Consider the following 17,755-nt stretch of genomic DNA (forward strand, 5'->3'; position numbering starts at 1 on the left):
TTTGAATCCAGGCTGTATCACAGTCCCATAGGACGGCACACAATTGGTCCAGCGTCTTCCGGGTTTGTCCGGGGTAGGCCGTCATTGTAAATAAGAATTTGTTTTTAACTGACTTGCCTAGTTAAATAAAAGTTACATTTAAATAATAAAATGAAAAACAAGATGTTGGAACATCGGTCCTTCTGTAGCTCAGTTGGTAGAGCATGGCGCTTGTAACGCCAGGGTAGTGGGTTCGATTCCCGGGACCACCCATACGTAGAATGTATGCACACATGACTGTAAGTCGCTTTGGATAAAAGCGTCTGCTAAATGGCATAAATTATTATATATTATTATATTATTATTATATTATATTACTTGCTTTCCATTCAGCCACAAGAACATTTGCTCTTCAAAAGCACCTGATGAGGACAGAAGTGAGTGCTTCGGGGCAATAGTCATTTAGTTAAGTTACCTTTTATTTCTCGGGTACAGGAACAATGGTGGACATCTTGATGCAAGCCGGGGACCAACGTGCCTTCAGGGCACTTTACAGGGGTTGTCTCCCAAATAACACCCTACTCCCTAGAAAATGCACCTATTTTGACCAGGGCCCTATACCCAGTGGGCCCTGTATATAGGGAATAGGGCGCTGTTTGGGGCTCGGGCAGGTAATGGCATTCCAGAGCGACATCATTTATATCACATCTAACCACATTACCAGAGTTAATGAAACAGTGATGAATCAGGAAGCTATAGGCTTAATGATAATTTTAGAGGAAAGTGGAGGGAGGAGAGAGCAGAGAGAGCAAGGTGAAAGTGGAGAGAGGCGGAGAGAGAGGAGAGAGAGAGGATAGAGCCGAGAGAGAGGAGAGAGAAGAGAGGAGAGAGAGGAGAGAGAAGAGAGAGAAGAGAGCAGAGAGAGCAAGGTGAAAGAGGAGAGAGGAGGAGAGAGAGGAGAGAGAGAGAAGAGAGGAGATAAGAGAAGAGAGAGAAGAGGAGAGACAGAGAGAGAAGAGGCAGAAGAGAGGAGAGAGAAGAGGGAGAAGAGAGGAGAGAGAAGAGAGGAGAGAGAGAGAGGAGAGAAGAGAGAGGAGAGAGAAGAGAGCAGAGAGAGCAAGGTGAAAGAGGAGAGAGGAGGAGAGAGAGGAGAGAGAGAGAAGAGAGGAGATAAGAGAAGAGAGAGAAGAGGAGAGAGAAAGACGAGAGAGAGAGAGCAGGGTGAAAGAGGAGAGAGGGGACAGAGAGAAAAAGAGGAGAGAGAGAGAGGGAATTGAAAGACATTTGTCTCTCTGGGTGTATCTCAGACCGGGTGGTGCTGGGGTGTGTGTCTGGGTGTATCTCAGACCGGGTGGTGCTGCGGTGTGTGTCTGGGTGCATTGTGCTGCTCTATTCCTGCAGATTGCCTTACAGCCCTATACATATATATATTTATTACAGCCCTTGAGCTAAGTGGAATACGGTGTCATATAATGAATACCATTTGATTGGTTGATTACATCCTGTCGCTGTCGGGTTGAGTTCCTAATCGACGTGACACTGAGGAGGTTTGACCGAGCCGACAGGCAGAGCTTACTGAAACCAATAACCACTAATTGATATTTATTCGTATCTGAAATGTAAATCTGTTTCTCATCCAATTCAATCAGTGTTTTGAGTGTCAGAGTCGTATCATATGATTTTTGTTTTTGTTACCTGAGGTCTGGTGATTGGCTACTCTATGACTCCGCCCACCATTGACAGCCACAAAGAAGACCTCGTGATCCACGCAGATGAAACACTGACCATCACATGCAGGTAGAGTACATACAGAGTGGTGTAGAGGTTAAACAGCTGTCTAATCCACTGTCACATTATACAGAGTGGTGTAGAGGTTAAACAGCTGTCTAATCCACTGTCACATTATACAGAGTGGTGTAGAGGTTAAACAGCTGTCTAATCCACTGTCACAATATACAGAGTGGTGTAGAGATTAAACAGCTGTCTAATCCACTGTCACATTATACAGAGTGGTGTAGAGGTTAAACAGCTGTCTAATCCACCATCACATTATACAGAGTGGTGTTTATCGGAGGTTAAACAGCTGTAAATGCCTTCTTTTTTTGGGGGGGTGCAAATATTTACCAACCATTATGGGAAAATTCATTGCACCAGTTTAAGGACCAGACATGATTTTGGAATATTTTTTCAGCAAATTGATGTGAGAATGAGAGAGTGGTGTGTGAATGAAGCCAAGAGCTACAGATGAAGGATACGGAGAGGTTTGGCTTGGAGTCTCACCGTCATCAGTCCGTGGTCGTTAGGCTGCTGAGGTGATGGCACTCCCCCATAAACGTCCATGTTAGTCGTACCCTGGATAAGAAGTGAGCTGTTCTGGACTGCAGGTCCTGAATGGTTGGCAATATAGTTGAGGAAGTACAAGCATACGGACGAGATGCCCACGGGGTGAACCACCCTTAAACTGAAGAGATGCCCACTGGGTGAACCAACCTTATACCCCAAGAGATGCCCACAGGGTGAACCAACCTTAAACCCCAAGAGATGCCCACAGGGTGAACCAACCTTAAACTGAAGAGATGCCCACAGGGTGAACCAACCTTAAACCCCAAGAGATGCCCACAGGGTGAACCAACCTTAAACCCCAAGAGATGCCCACAGGGTGAACCAACCTTAAACTGAAGAGATGCCCACAGGGTGAACCAACCTTAAACCCCAAGAGATGCCCACAGGGTGAACCAACCTTAAACTGAAGAGATGCCCACGGGGTGAACCAACCTTAAACCCCAAGAGATGCCCACAGGGTGAACCAACCTTAAACCCCAAGAGATGCCCACAGGGTGAACCAACCTTAAACTGAAGAGATGCCCACAGGGTGAACCAACCTTAAACCCCAAGAGATGCCCACAGGGTGAACCAACCTTAAACCCCAAGAGATGCCCACAGGGTGAACCAACCTTAAACCCCAAGAGATGCCCATAGGGTGAACCAACCTTAAACCCCAAGAGATGCCCACAGGGTGAACCAACCTTAAACCCCAAGAGATGCCCACAGGGTGAACCAACCTTAAACTGAAGAGATGCCCACAGGGTGAACCAACCTTAAACCCCAAGAGATGCCCACAGGGTGAACCAACCTTAAACCCCAAGAGATGCCCATAGGGTGAACCAACCTTAAACTGAAGAGATGCCCACAGGGTGAACCAACCTTAAACCCCAAGAGATGCCCACTGGGTGAACCAACCTTAAACTGAAGAGATGCCCACAGGGTGAACCACCCTTAAACTGAAGAGATGCCCACAGGGTGAACCACCCTTAAACTGAAGAGATGCCCACAGGGTGAACCACCCTTATACCCCAAGAGATGCCCATAGGGTGAACCAACCTTAAACCCCAAGAGATGCCCACAGGGTGAACCACCCTTATACCCCAAGAGATGCCCACAGGGTGAACCAACCTTAAACCCCAAGAGATGCCCACTGGGTGAACCAACCTTATACCCCAAGAGATGCCCACAGGGTGAACCACCCTTAAACCCCAAGAGATGCCCACTGGGTGAACCAACCTTAAACTGAAGAGATGCCCACAGGGTGAACCAACCTTAAACCCCAAGACATGCCCACAGGGTGAACCACCCTTAAACTGAAGAGATGCCCACTGGGTGAACCAACCTTAAACTGAAGAGATGCCCACTGGGTGAACCAACCTTATACCCCAAGAGATGCCCACAGGGTGAACCAACCTTAAACTGAAGAGATGCCCACAGGGTGAACCAACCTTATACCCCAAGAGATGCCCACTGGGTGAAACACCCTTATACCCCAAGAGATGCCCACTGGGTGAACCAACCTTATACCCCAAGAGATGCCCACAGGGTGAACCAACCTTATACCCCAAGAAATGCCCACTGGGTGAACCACCCTTAAACTCCAAGAGATGCCCACAGGGTGAACCAACCTTAAACCCCAAGAGAGAATGTAGAAGTGACGGTTGCAACGGAATATAACTCCCTTGAGGGAAGAAAACCTTGAGAGGAACCAGGCTCAGCGGTGGAGCCTATCCTCTTTTGTCTGATTGGCTAGGATGCGCTGCGTGAGGCAGACGGTATCCGAGTCGTACCCAACTGTTGTAGCCGTTTCTCTCTGGGGAGGTGTGGGGACAAGGTGAAAAATAAGAGAGGGAGAAACACACACGCATACACAGACACAGACACACACACACACACACACACACACACACACACACACACACACACACACACACACACACACACACACACACACACACACACACACACACACACACACACACACACACACACACACACACACTCTTTCACAATCTGTCGCAGTCGTTAACGTCACACACCAGACATTTGCACAGTACTAACCTGTTCTGAATGGTTAAAAACATAATTGACCCATCTGTGACCTCTCACTTAACCTTTCCTCTGACCTCTAACCCCTATCCTCTGACCTCCAGGGGTCAGCGTACTCTGTCCTGGGTGTGGCCTGAGACGACCCTGGTGGGAGAGGAGCTGACTGACCGTCAGACCGGACCCAGGCCCAGCAGAGCCCCAGGGAGAGAGGCCGAGACTGGGTCTGGAACCCCTGTTTGTACCCCCGGGGCTGGAGTTGTGGGAGACCACCCCGTGGCCGCGGAGCGGACTGGTACGCCTGCTTCGGTCCCTGTCCAGAGAAGGGGAGTCAGCATCCTGGAGTGTCCAGGGGAGCCTGGAAGGCCCTATTGCAAGACCCTGGTTCTCACTGGAGCTAAAGGGAATGATACAGGGTACTACCGCTGTTACTACAGAGATGTCAAGGCTGTCATCGACGGGGCCACGGCTGCTACTCTATATGTGTTTGTCAGAGGTGAGAGGAGCGTGTTTTATACAGAGAGACAGATGGATGCATGCACACATCCTGTTGCTTTCACACACACACACCCACACACACCCACACACGGATACACCCACACACACACACACACACACACACACACACACACACACACACACACACACACACACACACACACACACACACACACACACACACACACACACACACACACACACACACACACACACACACACACACACACACGGATACACCCACACACACGGATACACCCACACACACACACACACACACACGGATACACACACACACACACACACACGCACACGCACACGCACACGCACACGCACACGCACACGCACACACACACACACACTCTCTCGTGTATGACTATCATTGTTAAAGTGGTGCTCCAGAACTTTTGTATAATTTCAGCCAGTAGTTTTGAAAGTGGTGCTCATGAGCCAAAATGGGCTTCTGTTTCTTGTGTACTACGTCATCCATGTGTACTACGTCATCCATTTGTGTACTACGTCATCCATGTGAGTACTACGTCATCCATGTGTACTACGTCATCCATGTGTACTACGTCATCCATGTGAGTACTACGTCATCCATGTGTACTACGTCATCCATTTGTGTACTACGTCATCCATGTGAGTACTACGTCATCCATGTGTGTACTACATCATCCATTTGTGTACTACGTCATCCATTTGTGTACTACGTCATCCATTTGTGTACTACGTCATCCATGTGAGTACTACGTCATCCATGTGTGTACTACATCATCCATTTGTGTACTACGTCATCCATTTGTGTACTACGTCATCCATGTGAGTACTACGTCATCCATGTGTGTACTACATCATCCATTTGTGTACTACGTCATCCATTTGTGTACTACGTCATCCATGTGAGTACTACGTCATCCATGTGTGTACTACATCATCCATTTGTGTACTACGTCATCCATTTGTGTACTACGTCATCCATGTGAGTACTACGTCATCCATGTGTGTACTACATCATCCATTTGTGTACTACGTCATCCATTTGTGTACTACGTCATCCATGTGAGTACTACGTCATCCATGTGTGTACTACATCATCCATTTGTGTACTACGTCATCCATTTGTGTACTACGTCATCCATTTGTGTACTACATCATCCATTTGTGTACTACATCATCCATTTGTGTACTACATCATCCATTTGTCTACTACATCATCCATTTGTGTACTACATCATCCATTTGTGTACTACATCATCCATTTGTGTACTACGTCATCCATTTGTGTACTACGTCATCCATTTGTCTACTTCATCATCCATTTGTCTACTACATCATCCATTTGTCTACTACATCATCCATTTGTCTACTACATCATCCATTTGTCTACTACATCATCCATTTGTCTACTACATCATCTATTTGTCTACTACATCATCCATTTGTGTACTACTTGTCCTCGACTGCATCTTTAATCTATATGGTTCACCAAATCATCCAAGACTTGAATGTGTTTTTATCTGTAAACCAAAGCAATCTGAAGTCTCCTCCGTCCAAGATATTGAGAGGTAGTTGAAATTCATAATTTCAGTGTGTTCCCGTTAAAGTGCCAGTCATTTGGCTCGCTAGCGATTGGTTAATCTGTTCCATCTCTGGACCTGAACAGTTTCTGAGGTATGGTTTATCTATCTATCCATCTATTTCAGTTCTATTGTCGTGCCTTGAGTCTGACCCTGTCAGCATCCCAAATATTTCCCTGCTCCCTATGAGCTCTGGTCAAAAGTAGTGCACTTTGTATGAATTAGAGTACCATTTGGGTTGCAGGCCCAGTCTTATCATTCCCACTTGGCTGTGGGTCGTTAGTTATCCTGTGGGTCTTGAGTTTCTCTTTTCTCTCGCTTTCTTTCTTTCCTCTGGTTTCTCTTTGTCTTGGGAGGAGGACAAGAACTTTACAGACGTTTTGTCTGTCTCCTGAAAACAGATTTAAAGAGTTTGCACAGTCCTAACACAGTTCTGATTGGTTAAAAAAAACTCCCTGTTTAAAGAGTTTCTGACACTAAAAGTCCATCCAGCAGCTATCTGCAACTGTTAGCCTTGATATTGTCATACCTTCACACTGACCTTGTACCATACCGGGATATTCGGTAATACCGCCGCTGAACACAGGGGCGCTCTTTTCAAACCCCACTGAGCCTTTGTAATCCGAAGGTTAGCATTGCTAAAAAATAAATGTAAAATACCCTAGAGAATGCTAACTAAATTCTCATGAGCGAATTGAACATTGATCCAGGAGGGGTTTCTCTGCTGTTACCGGCAAGCAAAGCTTGATTGTGAAGAAGCTAACCACAGCTAGAGAGCTAACTAGCAATTTTAAATCAAATGCACAACTGTAGAGCATTTTACTTAATAGTTATGAGATATCTAGCTGGAAAATGTTTAGTTGCGGATTCTAACTAACTAACTAGATCCTGAGGTTTGGTGTGAGGAAAATGACGTTTCACTCAACGTCAACAAAACAAAGGAGATGATCGTGGACTTCAGGAAACAGTAGAGGGAACACCCCCCTATCCACATCAACGGGACAGCAGTGGAGAAGGTGGAAAGTTTTAAGTTCCTTGGCGTACACATCACAGACAAACTGAATTGGTCCACCCACACAGACAGCATCGTGAAGAAGGCGCAGCAGCGCCTCTTTAACCTCAGGAGGCTGAAGAAATTCAGCTAGTCACCAAAATCACTCACAAACTTTTAAAGATGCATAATCGAGAGCCTCCTGTCAGGCTTGTATCTGCTCCGCCCTCAACCGTAAGGCTCTCCAGAGGGTGGTGAGGTCTGCACAACGCATCACCGGGGGCAAACTACCTGCCCTCCAGAGGGTAGTGAGGTCTGCACAACGTATCACCGGGGGCAAACTACCTGCCCTCCAGGACACCTACACCACCCGATGTCACAGGAAGGCCATAAAGATCATCAAGGACAACAACCACCCGAGCCACTTCCTGTTCACCCCGCTATCATCCAGAAGGCGAGGTCAGTACAGGTGCATCAAAGCTGAGACCAAGAGACTGAGAAACAGCTTGTATCTCAAGGCCATCAGACTGTTAACCAGCCATCACTAACATTGAGTGGCTCAATGACTCAAATCTCATGCCACGTTAATAATTAAAAACTGGATGTAAGAAATGTATCACAAGTCACTTTAAACAATGCCACTTTATGTAATGTTTACATACATCTCATCTATATACTGTCCTCTATACCATCTACTGCGTCTGGCCTATGCCGTTCGGCCATCGCTCATCCATATATATATATGTACATATTCTTATTCATTCCTTTAAACTTGTGTGTATAAGGACATTGTTGTGAAATTGTTAGATTACTTGTTAGATATTACTGCGTGGTTGGAACTAGAAGCACAAGCATTTCGCTACACTCGCATTAACATCTGCTAACCATGTGTATGTGACCATTAACATCTGCTAACCATGTGACCATTAACATCTGCTAACCATGTGACCATTAACATCTGCTAACCTTGTGTATGTGACCATTAACATCTGCTAACCATGTGACCATTAACATCTGCTAACCATGTGACCAATAACATCTGCTAACCATGTGACCATTAACATCTGCTAACCATGTGACCAATAACATCTGCTAACCATGTGACCATTAACATCTGCTAACCATGTGACCAATAACATCTGCTAACCATGTGACCATTAACATCTGCTAACCATGTGACCATTAACATCTGCTAACCATGTGTATGTGACCATTAACATCTGCTAACCATGTGACCAATAACATCTGCTAACCATGTGACCATTAACATCTGCTAACCATGTGACCAATAACATCTGCTAACCATGTGACCATTAACATCTGCTAACCATGTGACCAATAACATCTGCTAACCATGTGACCATTAACATCTGCTAACCATGTGACCATTAACATCTGCTAACCATGTGTATGTGACCATTAACATCTGCTAACCATGTGTATGTGACCAATACGATTAGATTTGATTTGATCGCTTGGCGTGAGCTGCACAACAACTCATAAGGCTCCGATCTCTCGTTGTTGTGTGCTTGTAAACAAACACCTCGTGACTGGGTGCTACCAAACACTTCGTAATGAAAAATGATATGACAAGTGAAATGAAGAACGCAATCTTTATCTCCTAACATACTGCACAAGGTGACTGCAGGTATTTACTTAAAAAGTAGCGACAAATATTCAAATATATTTAAAAAAAAACATTAAACGTAACGGAATAGACCTTATTTAAAAAAAACATCATGTGGCTATTTTCCAAATACTCCGGTATACGGTATATTCAGTATACTGCTCAAGCCTACTATTAGAGTATAAAACGGTTGACTTTGATTTACTAAGTCTCTGCAGCTGTCTGAGGGTTGGAAGGTCGGACTGGGACCATACCAGTATGACCAGACTGAAGGTAGAGCTGGGACCATACCAGTATGACCAGACTGAAGGTAGAGCTGGGACCATACCAGTATGACCAGACTGAAGGTAGAGCTGGGACCATACCAGTATGACCAGACTGAAGGTAGAGCTGGGACCATACCAGTATGACCAGACTGAAGGTAGAGCTGGGACCATACCAGTATGACCAGACTGAAGGTAGAGCTGGGACCATACCAGTATGACCAGACTGAAGGTAGAGCTGGGACCATACCAGTATGACCAGACTGAAGGTAGAGCTGGGACCATACCAGTATGACCAGACTGGAGATAGAGCTGGGACCATACCAGTATGACCAGACTGAAGGTAGAGCTGGGACCATATCAGTATGACCAGACTGAAGGTAGAGCTGGGACCATACCAGTATGACCAGACTGAAGGTAGAGCTGGGACCATACCAGTATGACCAGACTGAAGGTAGAGCTGGGACCATACCAGTATGACCAGACTGAAGGTAGAGCTGGGACCATACCAGTATGACCAGACTGAAGGTAGAGCTGGGACCATACCAGTATGACCAGACTGAAGGTAGAGCTGGGACCATACCAGTATCACCAGATTGAAGGTAGAGCTGGGACCATACCAGTATGACCAGACTGAAGGTAGAGCTGGGACCATACCAGTATGACCAGACTGAAGGTAGAGCTGGGACCATACCAGTATGACCAGACTGAAGGTAGAGCTACCAGGGACCATACCAGTATGACCAGACTGAAGGTAGAGCTGGGACCATACCAGTATGACCAGACTGAAGGTAGAGCTGGGACCATACCAGTATGACCAGACTGAAGGTAGAGCTGGGACCATACCAGTATGACCAGATTGAAGGTAGAGCTGGGACCATACCAGTATGACCAGACTGAAGGTAGAGCTGGGACCATACCAGTATGACCAGACTGAAGGTAGAGCTGGGACCATACCAGTATGACCAGACTGAAGGTAGAGCTGGGACCATACCAGTATGACCAGACTGAAGGTAGAGCTGGGACCATACCAGTATGACCAGACTGAAGGTAGAGCTGGGACCATACCAGTATGACCAGACTGAAGGTAGAGCTGGGACCATACCAGTATGACCAGACTGAAGGTAGAGCTGGGACCATACCAGTATGACCAGACTGAAGGTAGAGCTGGGACCATACCAGTATGACCAGACTGAAGGTAGAGCTGGGACCATACCAGTATGACCAGACTGAAGGTAGAGCTGGGACCATACCAGTATGACCAGACTGAAGGTAGAGCTGGGACCATACCAGTATGACCAGACTGAAGGTAGAGCTGGGACCATACCAGTATGACCAGACTGAAGGTAGAGCTGGGACCATACCAGTATGACCAGACTGAAGGTAGAGCTGGGACCATACCAGTATGACCAGACTGAAGGTAGAGCTGGGACCATACCAGTATGACCAGACTGAAGGTAGAGCTGGGACCATACCAGTATGACCAGACTGAAGGTAGAGCTGGGACCATATCAGTATGACCAGACTGAAGGTAGAGCTGGGACCATACCAGTATGACCAGACTGAAGGTAGAGCTGGGACCATACCAGTATGACCAGACTGAAGGTAGAGCTGGGACCATACCAGTATGACCAGATTGAAGGTAGAGCTGGGACCATACCAGTATGACCAGACTGAAGGTAGAGCTGGGACCATACCAGTATGACCAGACTGAAGGTAGAGCTGGGACCATACCAGTATGACCAGACTGAAGGTAGAGCTGGGACCATACCAGTATGACCAGACTGAAGGTAGAGCTGGGACCATACCAGTATGACCAGACTGAAGGTAGAGCTGGGACCATACCAATATGACCAGACTGAAGGTAGAGCTGGGACCATACCAGTATGACCAGACTGAAGGTAGAGCTGGGACCATACCAGTATGACCAGACTGAAGGTAGAGCTGGGACCATACCAGTATGACCAGACTGAAGGTAGAGCTGGGACCATACCAGTATGACCAGACTGAAGGTAGAGCTGGGACCATACCAGTATGACCAGACTGAAGGTAGAGCTGGGACCATACCAGTATGACCAGTCTGAAGGTAGAGCTGGGACCATACCAGTATGACCAGACTGAAGGTAGAGCTGGGACCATACCAGTATGACCAGACTGAAGGTAGAGCTGGGACCATACCAGTATGACCAGACTGAAGGTAGAGGTGGGACCATACCAGTATGACCAGACTGAAGGTAGAGCTGGGACCATATCAGTATGACCAGACTGAAGGTAGAGCTGGGACCATACCAGTATGACCAGACTGAAGGTAGAGCTGGGACCATACCAGTATGACCAGACTGAAGGTAGAGCTGGGACCATACCAGTATGACCAGACTGAAGGTAGAGCTGGGACCATACCAGTATGACCAGACTGAAGGTAGAGCTGGGACCATACCAGTATGACCAGACTGAAGGTAGAGCTGGGACCATACCAGTATGACCAGACTGAAGGTAGAGCTGGGACCATACCAGTATGACCAGACTGAAGGTAGAGCTGGGACCATACCAGTATGACCAGACTGAAGGTAGAGCTGGGACCATACCAGTATGACCAGACTGAAGGTAGAGCTGGGACCATACCAGTATGACCAGACTGAAGGTAGAGCTGGGACCATACCAGTATGACCAGACTGAAGGTAGAGCTGGGACCATACCAGTATGACCAGACTGAAGGTAGAGCTGGGACCATACCAGTATGACCAGACTGAAGGTAGAGCTGGGACCATACCAGTATGACCAGTCTGAAGGTAGAGCTGGGACCATACCAGTATGACCAGTCTGAAGGTAGAGCTGGGACCATACCAGTATGACCAGACTGAAGGTAGAGCTGGGACCATACCAGTATGACCAGACTGAAGGTAGAGCTGGGACCATACCAGTATGACCAGACTGAAGGTAGAGCTCGGACCATACCAGTATCACCAGATTGAAGGTAGAGCTGGGACCATACCAGTATGACCAGACTGAAGGTAGAGCTGGGACCATACCAGTATGACCAGACTGAAGGTAGAGCTGGGACCATACCAGTATGACCAGTCTGAAGGTAGAGCTGGGACCATACCAATATGACCAGACTGAAGGTAGAGCTGGGACCATACCAGTATGACCAGACTGAAGGTAGAGCTGGGACCATACCAGTATGACCAGACTGAAGGTAGAGCTGGGACCATACCAGTATGACCAGACTGAAGGTAGAGCTGGGACCATACCAGTATGACCAGACTGAAGGTAGAGCTGGGACCATACCAGTATGACCAGATTGAAGGTAGAGCTGGGACCATACCAGTATGAAGCTAATGTTGGAAACAACCATCTCAATGTTTTATTCAGATTCACATGTGTTTATTTTCAGAACTAATAGGAACTAATGTTGAATTAAACCAACCATTAACCTGTAATAAAGGATAAGAAACACATGACATGGCCTTCGAAGATGGATGTGATTATTCTCGTCCTCTCAGTACAGATGATCTCCAGTGTCTTCCAACCTGGTCTTTGCTTCCATACTGCCTTTCACCACCAGTAATGAATGTGAGGGAAGCCTCTAGTCTAGGGTTGCATACAGTTTGGGGGGAGTGAGGGGGGACACTGTGGGGTGATGAGTATTTTGTCTCTCACCTCTTTCCTGTACAGAGGTTATGGAGGCAGGGGTGATAGGGGAGATAGGGGAGGTTATGGGGGTAGGGGAGATAGGGGAGGTAGGGGCGATAGGGGAGGTAGGGGAGGCTATGGAGGTAGGGGAGATAGGGGAGGCAGGGGCGATAGGGGAGGTAGGGGAGATAGGGGATGTAGGGGAGGTTATGGGGGTAGGGGAGGTAGGGGCGATAGGGGAGGTAGGGGAGGCTATGGAGGTAGGGGAGATAGGGGAGGCAGGGGCGATAGGGGAGGTAGGGGAGATAGGGGATGTAGGGGAGGTTATGGAGGTAGGGGAGATAGGGGAGGTAGGGGATGTAGGGGATGTAGGGGATGTAGGGGATGTAGGGGATGTAGGGGATGTTATGGAGGTAGGGGATGTTATGGAGGTAGGAGAGGTAGGGGATGTAATGGAGGTAGGGGATGTTATGGAGGTAGGGGATGTAGGGGATGTTATGGAGGTAGGGGATGTTATGGAGGTAGGGGATGTTATGGAGGTAGGAGAGGTAGGGGATGTTATGGAGGTAGGGGATGTTATGGAGGTAGGAGAGGTAGGGGATGTTATGGAGGTAGGGGATGTAGGGGATGTTATGGAGGTAGGGGATATTATGGATGTAGGGGATGTTATGGAGGTAGGGGATGTTATGGATGTTATGGAGGTAGGGGAGGTTATGGAGGTAGGGGATGTAGGGGATGTTATGGAGGTAGGGATGTTATGGAGGTAGGGGATGTTATGGATGTAGGGGATGTTATGGATGTAGAGGATGTTATGGATGTTATGGATGTAGGGGATGTTATGGATGTTATGGAGGTAGGGGATGTTATGGAGGTAGGGGATGTAGGGATGGTATGGATGTAGAGGATGTTATGGATGTAGGGGATGTAGGGGATGTTATGGAGGTAGGGGATGTAGGGGATGTAGGGGATGTTATGGAGGTAGGGGATGTAGGGGATGTAGGGGATGTTATGGAGGTAGGGGATGTAGGGGATGGTATGGATGTAGAGGATGTTATGGATGTAGGGGATGTAGGGGATGTTATGGAGGTAGGGGATGTTATGGATGTAGGGGATGTTATGGAGGTAGGGGATGTTATGGAGGTAGGGGATGTTATGGAGGTAGGGGATGTTATGGAGGTAGGGGATGTTATGGAGGTAGGGATGTTATGGAGGTAGGGGATGTTATGGAGGTAGGGGATGTTATGGAGGTAGGGGATGTTATGGAGGTAGGGGATGTAGGGGATGTTATGGAGGTAGGGGATGTAGGGGATGTTATGGAGGTAGGGGATGTAGGGGATGTTATGGATGTAGGGGATGTTATGGAGGTAGGGGATGTTATGGAGGTAGGGGATGTTATGGAGGTAGGGGATGTAATGGATGTACTGGATGTTATGGATGTTATGGAGGTAGGGGATGTTATGGAGGTAGGGGATGTTATGGAGGTAGGGGATGTTATGGAGGTAGGGGATGTTATGGAGGTAGGGGATGTAGGGGATGTTATGGAGGTAGGGGATGTAGGGGATGTTATATGGAGGTAGGGGATGTTATGGATGTAGAGGATGTTATGGATGTTATGGATGTAGGGGATGTTATGGATGTAGGGGATGTAGGGGATGTAGAGGATGTTATGGATGTAGGGGATGTAGGGGATGTTATGGATGTAGAGGATGTAGGGGATGTTATGGATGTAGAGGATGTTATGGAGGTAGTGGATGTAGGGGATGTTATGGATGTAGGGGATGTAGGGGATGTTATGGAGGTAGGGGATGTTATGGATGTAGGGGATGTAGGGATGTTATGGAGGTAGGGGATGTTATGGATGTAGGGGATGTTATGGAGGTAGGGGAGGTAGGGGATGTTATGGAGGTAGGGGATGTAGGGGATGTTATGGATGTAGGGGATGTTATGGATGTAGGGGATGTAGGGATGTTATGAGGTAGGGGATGTTATGGATGTAGGGGATGTTATGGAGGTAGGGGATGTAGGGATGTTATGGAGGTAGGGGATGTTATGGAGGTAGGGGATGTTATGGAGGTAGGGGATGTTATGGAGGTAGGGGATGTTATGGAGGTAGGGGATGTTATGGAGGTAGGGGATGTTATGGAGGTAGGGATGTAGGGGATGTTATGGAGGTAGGGGATGTTATGGAGGTAGGGGATGTTATGGAGGTAGGGGATGTTATGGAGGTAGGGGATGTTATGGATGTAGGGGATGTTATGGAGGTAGGGGATGTTATGGAGGTAGGGGATGTTATGGAGGTAGGGGATGTTATGGAGGTAGGGGATGTTATGGATGTAGGGGATGTTATGGAGGTAGGGATGTTATGGATGTAGGGATATTATGGATGTAGGGGATGTTATGGAGGTAGGGGATGTTATGGAGGTAGGGGATGTTATGGATGTAGGGATGTAGGGGATGTTATGGAGGTAGGGATGTTATGGATGTAGGGGATGTTATGGATGTAGGGGATGTAGGGGATGTTATGGATGTAGGGATGTTATGGATGTAGAGGATGTTATGGATGTAGGGGATGTTATGGATGTAGAGGATGTTATGGATGTAGAGGATGTTATGGAGGTAGGGGATGTTATGGATGTAGGGGATGTTATGGAGGTAGGGGATGTTATGGAGGTAGGGGATGTTATGGAGGTAGGGGATGTTATGGAGGTAGGGGATGTTATGGAGGTACTGGATGTTATGGAGGTAGGGGATGTAGGGGATGTTATGGAGGTAGGGGATGTAGGGGATGTTATGGAGGTAGGGGATGTTATGGATGTAGGGGATGTTATGGAGGTAGGGGATGTTATGGAGGTAGGGGATGTTATGGATGTAGAGGATGTTATGGATGTAGGGGATGTAGGGGATGTTATGGATGTAGGGGAAGTTATGGATGTTATGGATGTAGAGGATGTTATGGATGTAGGGGATGTAGGGGATGTTATGGAGGTAGGGGATGTTATGGATGTTATGGATGTAGAGGATGTTATGGATGTAGGGGATGTTATGGAGGTAGGGGATGTAGGGGATGTTATGGATGTAGGGATGTTATGGATGTAGGGGATGTTATGGATGTAGGGGATGTAGGGGATGTTATGGATGTAGGGGATGTTATGGAGGTAGGGGATGTTATGGATGTAGGGGATGTAGGGGATGTTATGGATGTTATGGATGTAGAGGATGTTATGGATGTAGAGGATGTTATGGATGTAGGGGATGTTATGGATGTAGGGGATGTAGGGGATGTTATGGATGTAGGGGATGTTATGGAGGTAGGGGATGTTATGGAGGTAGGGGATGTTATGGAGGTAGGGGATGTTATGGAGGTAGGGATGTTATGAAGGTAGGGGATGTTATGGATGTAGGGGATGTTATGGAGGTAGGAGAGGTAGGAGAGGTTATGGAGGTAGGGATGTTATGGAGGTAGGGGATGTTATGGGGGTAGGGATGTTATGAGGTAGGGATGTTATGGAGGTAGGGGATGTTATGGATGTAGGGGATGTTATGGAGGTAGGGGATGTTATGGAGGTAGGGGATGTTATGGAGGTAGGGGATGTTATGGAGGTAGGGGATGTAGAGGATATTATGGATGTAGGGGATGTTATGGAGGTAGGGATGTAGGGGGATGTTATGGAGGTAGGGGATGTTATGGAGGTAGGGGATGTTATGGAGGTAGGGGATGTTATGGATGTAGGGGATGTAGGGATGTTATGGATGTAGGGATGTTATGGAGGTAGGGATGTTATGGAGGTAGGGGATGTTATGGAGGTAGGGGATGTTATGGATGTTATGGAGGTAGGGGATGTTATGGATGTAGGGGATGTTATGGATGTAGGGGATGTAGGGGATGTTATGGATGTTATGGAGGTAGGGGATGTTATGGATGTAGGGGATGTTATGGATGTAGGGGATGTAGGGATGTTATGGAGGTAGGGGATGTTATGGATGTAGGGGATGTAGGGGATGTTATGGAGGTAGGGGATGTTATGGAGGTAGGGGATGTTATGGAGGTAGGGGATGTTATGGAGGTAGGGGATGTTATGGAGGTAGGGGATGTTATGGAGGTAGGGGATGTTATGGAGGTAGGAGAGGTAGGAGAGGTTATGGAGGTAGGAGAGGTAGGAGAGGTTATGGAGGTAGGAGAGGTAGGGGATGTTATGGAGGTAGGGGATGTTATGGAGGTAGGGGATGTAGGGGATGTTATGGAGGTAGGGGATGTTATGGAGGTAGGGGATGTTATGGAGGTAGGGGATGTTATGGAGGTAGGGGATGTTATGGAGGTAGGGGATGTTATGGATGTTATGGAGGTAGGGGATGTTATGTAGGTAGGGGATGTTATGGAGGTAGGGGATGTTATGGAGGTAGGGGATGTTATGGAGGTAGGGGATGTTATGGAGGTAGGGGATGTTATGGAGGTAGGGGATGTTATGGAGGTAGGGGATGTTATGGATGTAGGGGATGTAGGGGATGTTATGGATGTAGGGGATGTAGGGGATGTTATGGAGGTAGGGTATGTTATGGAGGTAGGGTATGTTATGGAGGTAGGGATGTTATGGAGGTAGGGGATGTTATGGAGGTAGGAGAGGTAGGAGAGGTTATGGAGGTAGGAGAGATAGGAGAGGTTATGGAGGTAGGAGAGGTAGGAGAGGTTATGGAGGTAGGAGAGGTTATGGAGGAAGGAGAGGTTATGGAGGTAGGAGAGGTAGGAGAGGTTATGGAGGAAGGAGAGGTTATGGAGGAAGGAGAGGTTATGGAGGTAGGAGAGGTTATGGAGGTA

The 17,755-nt window shown here is 47.5% G+C and overlaps 1 protein-coding gene across 1 annotated transcript in view; it reads left to right on the plus strand.

The window, feature by feature from the left end:
* Positions 1–1,355: 1,355 nt before the first annotated feature.
* Positions 1,356–17,755, plus strand: part of LOC124028332 (vascular endothelial growth factor receptor 3-like) — a gene marked incomplete at its 3' end in the record, with an annotated part of 30,592 nt that continues 14,192 nt past the window's right edge. The window contains exons 1-2 of the mRNA XM_046340438.1: positions 1,356–1,776; positions 4,458–4,846. Of these exons, the coding sequence (XP_046196394.1) occupies positions 1,700–1,776; positions 4,458–4,846 (466 nt within the window). The remainder of the gene's footprint in view (positions 1,777–4,457; positions 4,847–17,755) is intronic.

Source organism: Oncorhynchus gorbuscha, unplaced genomic scaffold (assembly GCF_021184085.1).
Source record: "Oncorhynchus gorbuscha isolate QuinsamMale2020 ecotype Even-year unplaced genomic scaffold, OgorEven_v1.0 Un_scaffold_4046, whole genome shotgun sequence".
NCBI lineage: Eukaryota > Metazoa > Chordata > Actinopteri > Salmoniformes > Salmonidae > Oncorhynchus > Oncorhynchus gorbuscha.